This window comes from Balaenoptera physalus (genome assembly GCF_965194825.1).
Source record: "Balaenoptera physalus genome assembly, chromosome: 8".
Classification (NCBI taxonomy): Eukaryota; Metazoa; Chordata; class Mammalia; order Artiodactyla; family Balaenopteridae; genus Balaenoptera; species Balaenoptera physalus.
The window spans coordinates 11,308,915-11,326,252 of record NC_138887.1 but is presented as its reverse complement, the minus strand read 5'-3'; the positions used below and the strand labels follow the sequence as shown (position 1 = coordinate 11,326,252).

The window sequence follows — 17,338 nt, the reverse complement described above, 5'->3', positions numbered from 1 at the left end:
TCTGATGTCTAGGTTTAAATAATGGCACAACCATTAACTTCTCTGTGTCAAGGTTTCCATATCTTAGAAAGGAGGCTAGTGATAATAACTCCATCCTAGGGCTGAATATTCTAAGTACTACATGAGATAGTTTTGTAAAGTTTCTAAAATTGTGCCCACAGTAAGTAGTCAAAAATGTCAGTTATGGCCATTATTATATTTTTTATGTGAATGGTCTAGTCATTTCTTTTTCCCCCTTATATTTGGAATTTTGGTATTCATATTACATTATCAATTAAAGATTGCTAATTTCATTAATTTTATTGCCACATGAGGGGCCTGAGAAGCAGCTATTAAGTTCAATGGTACCTAGTCACATAAGGTGACCTCAGACCTTCACAACCAGTAACTAATTTAATATCGGGGAATTCATTTGGCAGTGGAGAGCATCTGACACTGCGGTAGGTATTTATATTAACATCATCTTCAGAAGGAATCGAGCTTTTGATTTTGAGTCCTCAGTGTGCTAGCTTTGTTGGCATGAGGTGACACACCCTACCAAAGTAAACCAACGAAAACAAAAGAAAGAAGATGGCAGTCATCCTGTACTGACCTAAAAAAGGACAGCCCATTATCACCATGGAAAACAATATTTATCCAGGAGCCACTCTGCAAAGGCACGGGCTCAGTCTAGCAAATGCAAAGACATACACAGGTGGTCTTTGCCCCCAAGAGATGTGATTATAACCTAGTTCATTTTTTTTTCTTCTCTTTTCTAGTCTTTTTTTCTTTTCTTATTTTGGAGGGTGGAGGTGAGTGTTACAAAATGTTAGCTACAGTATTTGATGTACAGGCCTACCTGGGAGATATTATGGGTTCGGTTCCAGACCATAATAAAGCAAATATCGCACTAAAGCGCGTCACATGAATTTTTGGTTTCCCAGTGCATATAAAAGTTATGTTTACAATATACTGTAGTCTATTATGTGTGCAAAAGCATTATGTCTAAGAAAAAGCCAATGTGCATGGCTTCATTAAAAAATATTTTATTGCTAAAAAATGCGAACTATCAGTGAGCAAACGCCGTTGGAAAGACGTATCCATAGACTTGCTCAATACAGGGTCTCCAGAAACCTTCAATGTGTAAAAAAATTAAATATCTGCAAAGCACACTAAAACAAGGTATGCCTGAAATCTGATATGTCATCACACTTTATCGGTCTCAATAACGTTTACGGTAGAGCACAAACACGGGGGAAAAGGGCTTGCCTGTGTTAATTTTAAATTGTACTATTAAAATAGTCCAAACAAGTTATGCCCCCAAATACAAATACAAGGTTTTGCTCAATCTCTACATTTTACTGGAGGCTTTCCCTGTGAATGAAAATAATGGAATCACTATTATGTACTATGAGCCCATCACCAAGTTTTAAGTAGATGGCTAGAGTGAAGGCTGCTTTTGAATAAGGATTAGATGAATTCCCACTAAGCAACTCTCACACAAGGTGCTGAATCCAGGGAGGGAGGGAGGAGAGGACGGGGGTAGGGGGGGGTGGGGGGGGTGGTGGGGGGTGGGGAACTGAGTAGTAGTTCTGGTCATCCACTTCCTCTTTCTTTCTCTAAGCTTTTACCATAATACTCTATCTTTTTTTAGAGTTTACTCTGTCTGGAAAGAAATGTATTTATTCATACTCCAAACTTGCTACTAGTCTCCCCGCTCGGAACCCTAAAAGGCAGTCATAACCATGGTGGCGGCGGGGGGGAGCCTCATTTATTTCCAAATCCCCCTCTCTCCCAGCTCATATTAATGATCTACCGCGTCCTGCCCTCTCCCCAGGCGCCACGAAGTGGACCACTTTGAGTGGGAGGAGCAGCTCTATCATACTTCGGTGAAATAATTCCAGTGAGTCAGGCAGCCTTGGAAAGAGGCACGTTGACTCCACTAAGAGAAGAAAGAGCTGCCGAGTAGAAGAGAACATGAGAACAGTGCTCAGTTCCCCCAGGAGAGAAGAGATGAAGATGATTTTGTAAACTGAATTAGTTAAGTGGATGGTGAAGTGTGACAGACGGTCAGAGCGCTGGCCTGGGATGCAGCTCGGGATGCGGTGCTGCCCGCATCCACAGCACGAGACAAGGGTAGCCCTCGGCTCCACTGGCAAGATCTGTGGGGCTCGAATTATTGTAATACATTAGTAACTGAGGCTGATCCTGCTTTGAAAAATGAATTGCCAAGCTCAGCAGAAGCAAATGGACAGTCTGAAATTCATAGTGGTCCATAAATGAGGAAACTTTGGCTCAAAAAACCTGTATGTAAAAGATCGATATTTTGGGGACTTTCCTGGCGGTCCAGTGGTTAAGACTCTGTGATTCCACTGCACGGGGGCACGGGTTCGATCCCTGGTCAGGGAACTAAGATCCTGCGTGCCGTGCGGTGCGGCCACAAGACAAAACAAAACAAACAAAAAAATTACTTTCAAAAGTAAGCGTGCTTAAATGCATTCTAACACTAAAGCAAAGGAAAAAAAGCACACACTCAAAATGCAAGAGAAAGAGTGCTTTCTTCATTAACGTGAAAGTAGTCACTTGAAAATACAACTGTTTCTAGGGGCGAGGGATATAATATTCCCATTGTCTGAATTACCAAGTAGAATTTTATTCTATTTTATTTTTTAAATTTATTATTTTTTTATTTTATTTTATTTTTTTCAACATCTTAATTGAAGTATAATTGCTTTACAATTGTGTGTGAGTTTCTGTTTTATAACAAGGTGAATCAGCTATACATATACATATATCCCCATATCTCCTCCCTCTTGCATCTCCCTCCCACCCTCCCTATCCCACCCCTCTAGGTGGTCACAAAGCACCAAGCTGATCTCCCTGTGCTATGCAGCTGCTTCCCACTAGTTAGTTATTTTACGTTTGGTAGTGTATATATGTCCATACCACTCTCTCACTTCGTCCCAGCTTACCCTTCCCCCTCCCCGTGTCCTCAAGTCCATTCTCTATGTCTGAGTCTCCAAGTGGAATTTTAAAACAAGTAGTAAGCCTTAGCCTAGAGAACACCATCAATTCCCGTAGGTTACAACAATAGCTCCTGGAGTTCTGCAACCCCACAGCCCTGATGGAGACAACGCAGAGCAGGAAGCAGAGAGAAGACCAAGGAGTAGAAATAACCACATGAAATTTCTGCCTCGACTATGTGGCTACAGATTCAGGTTCTATCACTAACGCTCCGAACGATCTCAGCAACATAATAAAATATACTCATTGATAGTTTTCTAAAACATTGTACTTTTTTCTACATGGCTTAATAAAACATGGACTCTGTGGTCAAAGCAAATGATTTGAGAGAGAACGAGACACTCCAATTAGCTACTGAACATAAGTTCTGGTGAATTCAGGGGAGAATAACTTTCAGAAGAAAAGGGAAAATTCCCCATATCCAGTGTCTCTTAATTTTCAAACTACTTAAATTAAATACACGTAATGCAGGAATCATACATTTCTCTGACAACCTTTACATGACAACTCAGGGAAAGATGACACTGACATTCCATGTCCCACTTAGAAATCCCACATCTGAATTCATGATTTTGAGTTAAGAAAGGAAATACTAATAAATTCTAACATTATTTCCAGTACTGTATTTGGAAGAATTTAAATGTCTATACTCCGTCTACACTGCCTAACCATAAACTCTGGAGAACACTGTGAGAGTAAGTCGGGTAAGCTAAAGGCATTCCATTTAACAAACTGGGTTCTTTAACACAAACTGACGCATTTCCGTACATATTTATAAGGCTTGGTGGTTATTATTAGGCTGTAATTGCAGTTGTTCTAACACCTAATAAGCCATGGTTGGAAAAACAAAGGCAGGTTAATTTGTGATTTCCTGTACTCATTCAGAGGCAAATTAAGTGTCAAACAGCTAATACAGAGCATATTTCATTTTCTGAGATTCTAATTTAATTCCGCACCATATCATTGACGCCTTAATATAGGGTGGTTTATCTAAAAAGAGGAGCAATTTACAAACCTCTTTCAATAGAATCATTAATGATAGGATATGATAGCATAATTATCGCAGTGTCTGCCATCCTTCTAAACAGAGACCTGTTGGCATTTCCATCACCAACACACATCCTGTTTCAAGAGACTTACAATTTAATTTTTGAAGCTGGCGCCAGAAGAACAATCATGTGTATGAAACAATGAGAATATCCCCAAATGTTGTCTATTTATAATTAAAAATATTTATTCTAAAAACTCCGTAAGCTCACTTGATCTCATTTTCTAGAAGCTAATTATAAAACAAGCATTTTGGAATTCAACTTCTAGATAAAATCATTTTATTTTTCCAGGCTACTGCTTTAGCCCCTTGGCAAAGATGTGCTTTTAAGATTTCAGTAACCAAGCTATATTTGCCTAGATTAACCTCCACGCCCAAAATGATCTGATCACAGGCAGCTACATTTGCATCACAGAAGGTGCCAAAGCATCCCAGGGATTCAGGATTGAGCCAGGCCAGAAGAGAATCTCAATATTTGTCACGCCCCCAATTGTCACGATGCTAACTTTCGACATTTGCTTAGAGCATCCTGCTTTCAAGGGCACTCACAAGAACGCGATTTCATTGAACTCTTGGATTTGCGATCTGGAGAGTCGGGCAAGGCAGGTAACTTCATTTCCACAGAATGAAACCAATATATGGAAATTGTAAGTTGCCAGTTCCCAGCACAGAGCAAGATTGGGAGTCAAGCTCTCTGAGTGCTGGTCCACTGTTTCCCAGACTGGACACCTTGAAGGTCTACTGAGCTTGTTTTACTAAGTGCCTGGCCAAGGGTTAGGCAATGCCCGCAAATCTAGCAGGGGCAGTGACCGCTAAACAATAATTGACCAGGCAAGAGGATTCGGCTGCGATAAAGGCACACAAGGTTCTCTGAGGAACAGCCTCTGGGACAGCCAGCAGAGGTGATTTTGAATTAGGCCTTGAGGGTGAGGAGTTTAACCAGCGTTTGCCATGCAGGGAGGGAAGACCACTGAGGGTAATACAGAGAGAATGTCACATTATAAAAGCACAGAGGTGAGACTGACCCCAGCTTCCCAGAGCCTACTCCATAAGCTCAGTGTCTCCACCCAGGACCCCGCTATGCCGAGCAGTCCCAGGAGACCACAAAGCACATGCTCACCACGCTCTGTGCCCAGCAATGACATTCCCCTAACACCTCCAGAACGTGTGTTGGGAGGCTCAGGATTATCTACAAGCCTTACATCATGAATCTTTGGTAACTAAACATTTAGGCAGCTAGAGAACAATTTAGTCAATTGCTGCAAAATTATCCTAAAGCTTGGCTGAAAAAGCAGGAAGTAGGACCATCCCTCGGTATCTGAAGGTCATTGGTTCCACAACCCTCACGGATACCAAAATCCGTGGATCCTCAAATCCCTTATATTAAATGGCAAAGTATTTGCGTATAACCTATGAACATCCTCCTGGATACTTTAAATCACCTCCAGATTACTTATAATACCTAATACAATGGAAATGCTCTGTAAATAGTTGCCAGTGTGCTGCAAATTCGAGTTCTGCTTTTTGGAACTTTCTGGAATTTTCTTCTTCAATATTTTCAATCCAAGGTTGGTTGAACCCTCAGATGCAGAACCGGAAGACACAAAGGGTTGACTATATTAAAATCTATAAAAATCCCTGCTCAGCAGTCCTGTAGAAATTGCAACCCTCTCCCCTAGGATTCTCCAAACTTGACCTGCCTTATCCTGTGGTGTTTTTATCTCTAGCGAGCTAATTCTTTAGATACAGCAATTAGGGTCTAGAACATACAGTGTGATCTACACGAGGGCTTGCTGTTCTTACATTCTGCCAAAGAACCAAGATTTGTGATTTTTACTGATAAATTCATATTTGAATTTAATTACAAGGCAAACCATAATGAACACAGAGGAACTAGTTCATTCTATCATATAAACTCATTTTTTGAAATTTCTCTATAAGATGATTTTTTAAGAGTGAGGCACTCTGAAATCCCATAGAAAATCTGATTTAAATTACTTCATCACTTCAGAGATTGGAGTCTGGGAGAAATCAGCTGTCTGCATCTCCCAGGCCCGGTGGGCCCTTGCTGGCTCTGTACCACAGGGCAGATCCTCGTCTGAGACCCTTGTGGTCCCATCTGTACTGCAAAACTTTGGTAGAACAGGATGAATTCCATAGCAGTTTTCGGCCTGAAATTGTAATTTCCTTCCCTTTGTATTAGGGGGCTTTAAATTGGCATCTTGGTTTTATTTGAGTGTATTTTTACCAGGCTTCAGAAGCCTGTAAATACTTACTTGTGTTCTAGTGAAAAGTTGAAGAATAAGTCACAAGTTTCTGCATTCTCTCTCCCTAAATATCCACTTCTCCTTTAATGCTTATAGAAATCTGAACACAGATTTATGACTTACCTCCAGGCAAATCTGCTCTGAAATTACAAGTCAGTAATGGGAGATGGATCCAAAAAACTGTGGGTAAAATATTATATGTGTACTTGGGCATATAGTTAGGGTTGTTAATATCAATTAATTCTGTTCACAGAGGAGGACTTGTTTTAAAACAACTTCATTTTTCTTTGGCGTATATGTAATTACACAGATGTAACTAATAGCCATGGAGATGCAATCTACCATCCAAATAACTAGCAGTATTCTTCAAAGTATTATTTGGGCTTTTCTAACTTTACTCTCTCAGAATGAAGGGTGATTACCAGATATGACTAAATGTAAAATCAAGGCCATTCATAAGGGTCAGCAGCTCCCAAAGATTGACTCCCCTTGTTATAGTATATATCAGTTTTCTGCAAACGAAGACCATTTTAGTTTAGGTGAGGGCTATCCTGACTACCTGATCTTCTTTCCCCCCTAACCTGAGTAAGATCACATTAATTTCCAGGAGATTTTCTTCTTCCTTTTTTTCTTTTTTAATTTTTATTTTATATTGGAGTATAGTTAATTAACAATGTCATGTTAGTTTCAGGAGTACAGCAAAGTGATTCATTTATATATATACATGTACCTATTCTTTTTCAAATTCTTTTCCCATTTAGGTTAGTACAGAATACTGAGCAGAGTTCCCTGTGCTATACAGTAGGTCCTTGTTGGTTATCTATTTTAAATATAGGAGCGTGTATACGTCAATCCCAAACTCCCAATTTATCCCTCCCCTGCACCTTTCCCCTTTGGTTAAGCATAAGTTTGTTTTCTAGGTCTGGGAGTCTGTTTCTGTTTTGTAAATTAGTTCATTTGTATCATTTCTTTTTTAGCCTCATATATGATATTTGGCTTTTCTTCCTTTTCCAATGTATGTTATTACCCCCATTCTCTCCTTTTATCTTTGTGTAAACTATGTGCTCGATCACATTTGCCATTTTGTTTGGGTGACATTCCCATCAATCAAGTGACCGTTGGTGTACACAACACAGGGGCTATGAAAATTTACCATGAAAATTTCATTACGATGCATCAGTGATCCCTGGAACAGGACTTTCCCGTAACAGAAATTGGAGCATGAAAAACTTCACACCCACTCTCGACCAAATGCATATCCTGAGTGGTAACCTTCCATTAGGCCCAATTTTTTAATTTAGTATTTACAGCCCACGGAACACATGTCAGCAAAACTATATAAGAAATACTTGCCAGCCACCTAGTGTGACAGGCATTCTTCAGGAAGCAGCGGGGATTTGCTTCAGTGAGTGCAGGAACATATAAGCTTGCTGTATTTCAAAAGTAAATCTTAGACTTCTATCACATCTTCAAAGCCCAGTAGCTGTGCTGGTAACAAAAATCCTGAGATGGTGAAAGCCAGTATTTTGTGCTATTTCTTTGACAGGTAAAGTTGTAATACTTACACATGCAACGGAGGGATCGGAGACGGATCGTAATGGTAACGGCCCTCATGGTGTCTTGCATCGATGGGTACAGGAGGATGGAATGCAGGAAAGAGATGAGGAGGGTCTGAAAAAGAAAGAAAGTATACAGCCTGTATAAATGGAACACTCTGAAATGGAATGCCAATCCATGAAACGACACCGCTAACACCGTCTTCACAACTGATGCTGAATCTACCTGAAGAATTTGTGGAAGAATTCTTCACAGTTCAGAACCAAGCAGATACTAATATCAGCACCGGAGGCAGTAAAGCCTCTGAATGCAACTTGAACGCAGGCAGGAAAGCAAGAAAGAGAAACAACACGTGCTCCTACCCGGCAGGAGGCCGGCCAGAGGGCAAGGGCCGCCACGAAGCCAAGAGGAACAGACTCCAAAACACTTTTTTATTTTTATGTTTTATTTTTGGCCTTGCCACACGGCTTGCGGGATCTTAGTTCCCCAGCCAGGGATTGAACCCCGGGCCCCCGGCAGTGAAAGCACAGAGTCCTAACCATTGGACCGCCAGGGAATTCCCCACTTTTTAATTTTAAAATGACACTGTCAAGTGAGTTTTAGACAAAGACGTAATATCACTACTAGCTTTCATTTCTCCCATACCCATGATGCTTTGTAAGGAAAAGAGTCATGTTCAAAAGTCCCTGCTAGGACAGGAGTAAAGACGCAGATGTAGAGAGTGGACTTGAGGACACGGGGAGGGGGAAGGGTAAGCTGGGACGAAGTGAGGGAGTGGCATGGACATATGTACACTACCAAACGTAAAATAGATAGCTAGTGGGAAGCAGCTGCATAGCACAGGGAGATCAGCTCGGTGCTTTGTGTCCACCTAGAGGGGTGGGATAGGGAGGGTGGGAGGGAGGCTCAAGAGGGAGGGGATATGGGGACATGTGTATGCATATGACTCTTTTACTTTGTCGTACAACAGAAACTAACACAGCATTGTGAAGCAATTATACTCCAATAAAGATGTTAAATAAAAAAACAAAAGTCCCTGCTAGAATGCATGGCACGTGTACACACACACACACACACACACACACACACACACACACACTTTTTAAAATTTTAAATGCATGCTCCCCCTCCTTCTTGTTCTAGGTCAGGCCTCCGGAATCCCAACACAGGGGCAGCAAATCTATAGGCTGGCCAGAGAAATGCTACATGGCCTGACAGAGGGCGGTTTGGCGCAAACTGAAGGTTCCTTCCCTGCAGCCCCAGCATTCCCCTGGGACCCACACCAGCCTCCCCTCCCGCTCTCAGTCATCACTGTTTTGGGGCTCCCGTGTATGCACGTACTTAAAATAGTTCTTCTACCTCCATTTACTTGCCCTGATTATCTCTGACAAATCTGAAAATAAACTTTTTTTTCTAAATAGTGATTCACTGCAAGAACTGAAAATAGTTTTACCAGGTTTTACCGTGAGAAGCACCACTGATACTAAGGTTTTTCCCAAGTTTCAAGAAGCAGTAAAGAAGTCCAAAATCAGGAGGTGAGCCTCCACGGCTCAGAGCCCGATAAGACAGCAAATATACAGGAACTCGGAACTCGTGCTGCAAATGTTACCTTCCACGTGTGGTCGTCCTGGAAGCCTGCATGTACCTATCACGCTGCTGTTCCTCAAAACAGTCCCAGGAATTGATGTGTACACCAAACGTGCCTCAGAAGGGCTTTGAGCTTCTACCAAAAGTCTGAAGATTTTGCCTAGTGTAGTAGGCGGCAAAAGCAATTCCAAATGACGCCCTGCAAACAGGCTCTGAGCGATGGCTGGAAAAAGTGACACAGAACCTCCACGTGGGGCAGGGGAGCGGGTGTGTCAAACACAGATTAGGGTGTGACTGCACCTCCCACTGTGAACCTCCTTAAGTCCCGGGGGTGACCATTATACATGTGCTTGTTGAATTCAAGTGGTTTTCATTTTCCTCCCTATACGTTTCTCTTTTTTCCAAATTTTCTTCAACAAGCATCTTTCAGAATGTAAACAAAAGAGCTTTAAAAAAAAATAATTAGGATGTCTTACTTTCCTTTCTTGAGACTTTGCCCCTGTTGCCTTCCTTTGAGAATCTAAGAATATGATTAGGAGAAAAAAATAAGAGAGAAAAACTATCAATGTACAGCATTATAGCACTGACAGCACTATGGAGGCATCCAAAGCTAAATTCCACCAGATTTAGAACCCAGAAGAAGAGGTTCCACGGCACTGAAAATGTCAATTACTCACTGCATTTTGTGCTTGTTATACGGTAAAGCAGGGAGGGAGCGATACAAGGGAGAAAAGGAAATATCTCAGTAATGTCTCATCATTGTCACAGCAATGCTGCAAATTCAACAGGTGAGCGATGTGCTGACTGCCTGATCACACTTTATACATTTTATAAAGTCCATACGAAAAACTCATTTCTATTTTAAATGCACCTCTTAGGATTTAATATGAGACGATGTTGGAATTGTTTTTTTTTTTGGTAACACAAATCTTGATAGTTTGTGTGCTAAGTTGAAAAGTTTACCCAGCAATGTCCTGCAGAGCCCAAATGTCCTATTCCATTTAACCATTTTGTTAGAAAATGACGTATCCTTCCTAAAACAACGTAAAAGTGAGTGGAGTCATCTTTTGCATGAGTCTGAAAGTCTGACACCTACTCAGTGAATGTTTCCTGATTTTAAATTTCGAACAGGTCCAAATGAATCATTGGCATTCGGGGTCAGGTGGATGAGAGGTCACGGGGATCGGGGGTCAGGGAGATGGCCAGCAGACTCAAGCGTAGTTCTTTCTCTTCTTCCCCTGTTAGTGGTCACTGCTGATTCGAACAAGGTTGCTTCCAGCGGACTTCAAACTTAACACGTGTCATGGGCTCTTGGAAACCGGAGGAATAAACCTATTAGAACTGGGTGTAAATTAAGCATTCATACCATCTGACACACCTCCTAAGGTTTTTCCCACACATCATTTTATAGGGCGTTTTGAGGGACTTTGTGACAACCATGTCAGAGTTGGAAGATATTTTCACTTATTTACTTCCTGGCTCTTGGCTGTGTGCTGTGTGATTAAATTCTCTGCAACAGATAAGTGGGTGTTAACTGTATCTGCTTTTCTCTATGTGGGTGCAGCTGTGAATTCAGAAGAAGCACAAATCCAGATTTTTCATACACACAAGGGCTCAAAATGTGTGAATTTATTCTACCTTCAATATATGCCTCATATATCCAGGAAGTAACAGTCATTATTTTTTATATGAGTGTTTATAATAACATTGCAAAGATTATATGCACAGGGGGTGAAAACCAGGCACATAACTCAATAAAATCAAAAGCATGTACCCAAGCAGTATAAATCTTTACCCCAAGGAAAACTACAAGATTATTACAGATATTTAAAGGCACTGCCATCCTTTTATTTTTAAGAAATTAACAGGATTTAAATTCACTGTCTCTCTCTTTCTCTCTCTCTCTCACCCTCTGTCTTTCTTTCAGAATGAGAGAGAAAATGACCAAGCATTGAAAAAATATTTAAGAGAAAAGAGTTAGGGTTAGGGTTAGGGTGAGGGTGAGGGTTAGGAATTACTGGGGCATTTGGTAGTCATTTCTCACTGTTGAGTGTATTTTGCGAGTTTAAAAGTTAATTCTGAATGAAAGTATGTGATGCATCTTGCAGCACTGTTTACTCCAAGTGTTTGTTTATGTCCCAAGGAAATTTATGAATTCCACATTCTGGAATCAGGTTAAATAAAGAGCCAAAAAATATGGATATGGTCTGATTTCATCATAGACATCTGATTTTAGTTTAAGCATTTTTATTTCTATTTGTTTCCTTCTCGATTTAGTTGAAAATAACTAAAATAACTATTGGTCTCCTGGACCCATAAAGTCTGTGCGAACAATTATACCTCATGTCAGTTATCAGTGGAAATCACACCTCTTAAGCCGCTTTCTGGTAAACGCAATGGAACAGCCCTCTTCCAATTCAAGACACGCTTGACCACAGCTTAACAGTAAAAACGAAGAATAAAAAGCAGGACGAGCATGTCCTTTAACATATGTGGCATCACATGACATTAATCCCAACACACCTCTCAAAAAAAGAAAAGTGCTTGCGACTCCTCAAACATGGAGTGCTTCCCTTGCATCTCAGCTGGTCGTTTCTATGCGGAAGACCGCAGTATATTCCATCACGAGCCCAAGAAGCTGTCCAAGAAAACCCACAGGACGAGAACAGGCCCGTGTCGCCAGCAGCCGCCATAATTACCCACCTCCCGGTTTATTATTTACACATGAGCGGCACAGCTGCAGAGCATTGTAACTCAGGGGTATGTGTAATAAGTCACCGCACCGCAGCCATCTCCTGCTCTGGCCCTTGACAAAACACCACATGATGACTTTTCCAAAGTCGGGCAAAAACTGCTGAAGCAGAAGGAAGTGCCACTAAACCTGGCTCCCTCCTATTTATCATACAATTTCCTGACTGATGGTTCCACAAACCAGCTGCTAAGTGCTGTGTACTCTGCTGTCAGCAAACTAACGGGCTAAATGGAAGACAGGGAGAATAATGTGCAGAACTGGGGGAATCAATTTTACTGAAGGAATTAAAATTCTACCAGGTGGGGTAAGTCTGAGGAGCTGTGGGAAGCAGTCAACTTTGGGTTGCAAAGATGATTTATTACAGACTCGCAAGAGGTTTGACTATTGGACCAAATTCCTCTTAGACTAAACGGAGATTTGCAGAGTGCCTATTATCCTAGGCACGAGTGGAAGAGTCTTTAAACCCCATAAATATGTAACTGGCTTGACACATGTTTAAATTGAAATGCATAGTAACAATATTTGCGCTGGGTATCGTTGTCAGGATTCGACTTCATGCTGGCTGTCATGAGGCTGTGCGGTGAGCCTCTCATTAGGAATGGGAGGCATTGATTTTTAGGTCTCCTCACAACAGCCTGGGTTGATCATAAAAAACCTGTAGCCAGGAAGAGACACTTGGAGGTTTATCTTCAGTTGTTGCATCCTTCTCCCAAGAAATAGTTTTAATATCCTCAGGCTATGAGATCTCTCGGATGCCATTCTGGGAAACTGTCTTTTAAGGTTTGAAATTTACATACAGAAATTGTAGATTAAAAAAGAGAGATCAAAGGCCGCTCCGTTTGGGCCCTGAAGGAGTAATTCACCAAATGATATCTGAGTGGCCTGAAAGTGCCCTGAAAGTGCCCAGGAAACAGTACAGGAGGACCCACAAGAGTAAACCGCCCAGGGCATAAATTCTCCTGGCTTATTTAAATCCTGAAGTCATCTGTTCACTGATTTTGGAATTTATTCTAGACCTGCACTAGAGATGATTTTTCTTGTCACTGGGGTCAGCCCTGCCTGTAGGAATGTCCAGTCCCCTCCAATTCACTCAATCGCCTGCCATCAGTAGAAATGTTAAAACCCAATGTGGGCAACATCCACTATGCCAAAACCAAAGGAATCATCCAGCATCTATCAAAGGAGAGGTCTCAAGAGGGGGAGACAGGGGCCCTCACCACTCCGATGAGATGGTGGAGTGGCACCCAAGCGCCATCTCTGCCTCTTCCCCCTGCTGAGTGTCTCCAATCATTACCTTGGCACCTGCAAGACCTTTTCCAGGGCTCAGTGGCCTAAGGAACACATCACCATGTGGACGGACTCCACACCCGGACTGACTCCGCATCCAGACATCCTTGTGTTTCCTGCCTGTGGACAGGATGATACTGTGGATGGGAACATGTCTGTGGATAACACAGCGCCAGCAAGGGGCTCATCTGCCCCTCTGAGGACAGCCCCGGGATGCCTGACTGGGAACGTCTAAAGCATGTGGCCCTGCTGGTGTGCTATAAGCAGACTCTAAGGCATGGAACCCCAAAGGGACCAGCTGTGGACTTGCTGGACATCCAGGTGGCATCATCCCATGAAGCAAGCGCTTCATGAAGCATCAGGAATCTTCTTTCCAGTCCTACATGCATGTTGTGTGGAGCTGGAAGCATCTCCGGAGTCGTCAGTGTAGATCATCTTGTTTATAAGACCCTCTGTAATGCGGTGCAAGTTTTAAGGAAATGCAGTTATAGTATACGCGAGACATCTGATAGATGCCTTGCATAAAAAAAGATCTATTATTTTGTCTCTTTATACCATGGCAGGAACCTTAACTTGTGGAGCATACACTATGGGGGGCAAACTCCTGCACCGGGCAGTTTTTAAATTAAATTTCTTTTTTTTTAATTAATCTATTTACTTTATTTATTTTTGGCTGTGTTGGGTCTTTGTTGCCACGCACGGGTTTTCTCTAGTTGCGGCGAGCGGGGGATACTCTTCGTTGCGATGCGCGGGCTTCTCATTGAGGTGGCTTCTCTTGTTGCGGAGCACGGGCTCTAGGCACATGGGCTCAGTAGTTGTGTCTCGCGGGCTCCAGAGCACAGGCTCAGTAGTTGTGGCACGTGGGCTTAGTTGCTCCGCGGCATGTAGGATCTTCCCGGACCAGGGATCGAACCCGTGTCCCCTGCATTGGCAGGAGGATTCTTAACCACTGCGCCACCAGGGAAGCCCCTGGGTAGTTTTCATAAATAAAGTTTTATTGGAATACAGGTGCCATTTCGTTTGCTTATGGCTGCCTTCAAACTGCAAACTGCAGAGACACAGTTGGAGAGCTGCAACAGAGAAACACATGGCCCACAAAACCTAATATATTTCTTTTGGCCCTTATGGAATACGGTTTGACAAACCCTGTCCTTAGTATACCCCAAGAAAGTAATTCTCAGAAATGTTTACAACTCAGAAAAACCACACACCATTTTTTTTCTTCATGGATACGTAGCTTCTGAGTGATAACACTGTATGTGTGAAATACCAATATGCCTATTTGTGTGACTTAAAAAATCTTTACAGTAGAAGTGTCCAATCTGACAATTATTCAGAAAAAGGATACTTATCCTGTGATTTTATTTATCATAAATAAATTCTAAGATAAAAATGATAATGGATGAAATTGACTGTAAATCTAGCAAATGATGGCAATAAACACTTAACATTTGCAAATTTAAGTTTCCTTATAAGTTAAGTAAAACATACACAAAGTTACGTAGAAAGCTGATTAACAAAACTATGTTATGTATAAAACCCAAGCAATTTTTACTTCTGGCAACCACCCAACATTCCTGACTCCTCTTTTTTTTGGCCTCACCGCACGGCATGTGGGATCTCAGTTCCCTGACCAGGGATTGAACCCGTGCCCCCTGTAGTGGAAGTGCGGAGTCCTAACCACTGGACTGCCAGGGAAGTCCTGGACTCCTCTTGTATAAGTATCCATGGGCATTCCCCACTTTTCAGATAGAAATCTATTATTTCTTCTGTGCCAGCACACAGATATATTAAATTAATCTAATATTTTAAATAGATCTAAGTGCTACCCAGCACTACACTCTGGTCATAACACAATCCATCCAGGCCATGATCCTTAACGAACATAATTATGTGTTTCTACAAGAAAATCATAAATAGCCCTCTGTAAGTAAATTAACAAGAAATCTGCCTTTATCACCTCAAATGTATCCTGGGTAGTGAACAAACAGTTGAGCTCTCCCCTTCCTGGTCCCTTTTAACTTCTTTTACCCACTAGTCTTTGCAAGTTTCTCAACTAAAAATCACATCCATTGGATTCCCAATGGCAGAAACAGACCACATCTGCCTACTGACCGACCAATAAAATCCTTCCATCCTGAGCCTCTGGAATGTGCCTTGTCTATGATCCCATATATATGCAGCCATTATATTTTTGTTGTTTCCAGCTTTCCTGCCAAGATCAGAGAAAAAAATAAACAGAGGGAAAAGCAGCAAAGAGAAATAAGAGAAGGTTTACAGCCATTATACTGAAACTGCAAAACTGTCCAAGGGAAATCACATGAAAACATATGAGTCACTATATTTAAAAGTGACAAATCCGTTTACTTGAACTATGCTAATGGTGTATTTTCTTATGAAAGCATGGAAATTAAAAGATGGAAATTCTCACCAGTGACAAATTCTTATGTGAATGACCATTTTTTTGTATGGCACAATTTAAAAGCCAAATTCATAGTTTCAAAAATATACATTGGGATTCTCAACGCTGATGAAGTGAAGGCAGAGAATGAAACGTTTCCAGGAAAGCATCTGGTATCTCAGCTCTAACTACAGAAGCCTTAGAGACACAATGAATTCAGAAGTTGCCTGGTTTATTAGCTAGTAAACCAACAATTAACAATGATGATGAGATCTAGAAGCTGTGTCCTATCTAAAATAAACCAACTCAAAAAGGAGCTTCCAAATGTTTTTTTTTTCAATGCTGCAAAATTAGCAGAAGCAGGTAGCAAAATGTAAAAGCAAAGGAATACAATGCTTTACATTTCATAAAACTCATGTCCGTTTCTTCATGACAACCCTAAAATCATCATTTCCAAGGCTTTATTATTATCCCCCTAAGTCTTGTTTCTCTTTATTTCCTGTTATCACACGATCCTGAGGGCTACGAAGGGAATATTCCATTATCTGCTCAGAAAAGCTAAATGATGTACCCAAAGTCACAGAAACCAGAGCCTTGTGATGCAAGTTGGTGCTTTTTCTATTCCACCAGCAGAGGTGGCACTCCCAACACAGCCCCAGACACCGTCGTGGAGCCCCACCTCGATGCTCAAGTCCTGCTCCGAACCAGGAACCAGGAAGAGCTCTCAGGCACACAAACCCAGGCCTCCTGCACGGTAACTGCCTGGGCTGAGGCTGAGAGCATCAGAGAGCTCACCTTTACCTTTCTCTCCAGAGTTCCACAGCAGAGAACGATGCCGCTAAGTCAAACAGAAACCACCCATCCAAGTCCACCCTGAGAAATATTTTGAAGGCACTGGAAACCCAGCAGTGACCTTCAGGGTGTGTTGGTTAGCGTCTGCGTAGCCATTAAATAATGAATGAGGTCCATATTCATTCCGCTCAACATCAGGCGAGAAGCTGTCGCAGAGCAGATTATAGACTCTTCCTCAGATAACCTCCACCACCCACCCCATTTTAGTTCCTGTCGATCAACAACTAAAGGTCTTCGAAGGTTTGCCCCATTAATAGAAATTGATAATACTAAAACAATCATGAGTATAAGGACAATTAGTGGATACTTTAACATATGTCAGGTGCTGTGCTAAATAAGCCTTTTACACTCATGACCTCATCTATTTCTTCCTTCGACCCTGGAGAGCAGGAATGGGTATGCCCATTCTTCCAGACAAGGGAACTGGTTAAGGGCCTTATCCAAAGAAAGGAAATGCAGGGAGAGAGTGGCAGAGCTGGTGTCCCTTTTTACTCCAAAGCCCCTACTCTTAGCCACTCTGCTTCTTACCATGACACGGTCAGAGCTCAGGCTTCTTAACATTTCTTCTCTAAACTATATTCTCC

General features: G+C 41.8%; 1 protein-coding gene across 6 annotated transcripts in view; it reads right to left on the bottom strand.

Moving 5' to 3' along the window:
* GLI3 (GLI family zinc finger 3) overlaps nt 1-17,338 on the bottom strand; it is a 282,524-nt gene that overhangs the window by 109,412 nt on the left and 155,774 nt on the right. For all 6 annotated transcript variants that reach the window (XM_082473399.1, XM_082473401.1, XM_082473400.1 and 3 more), the window contains one exon: nt 7,884-7,989. In XM_082473399.1, the coding sequence (XP_082329525.1) occupies nt 7,884-7,989 (106 nt within the window). The remainder of the gene's footprint in view (nt 1-7,883; nt 7,990-17,338) is intronic.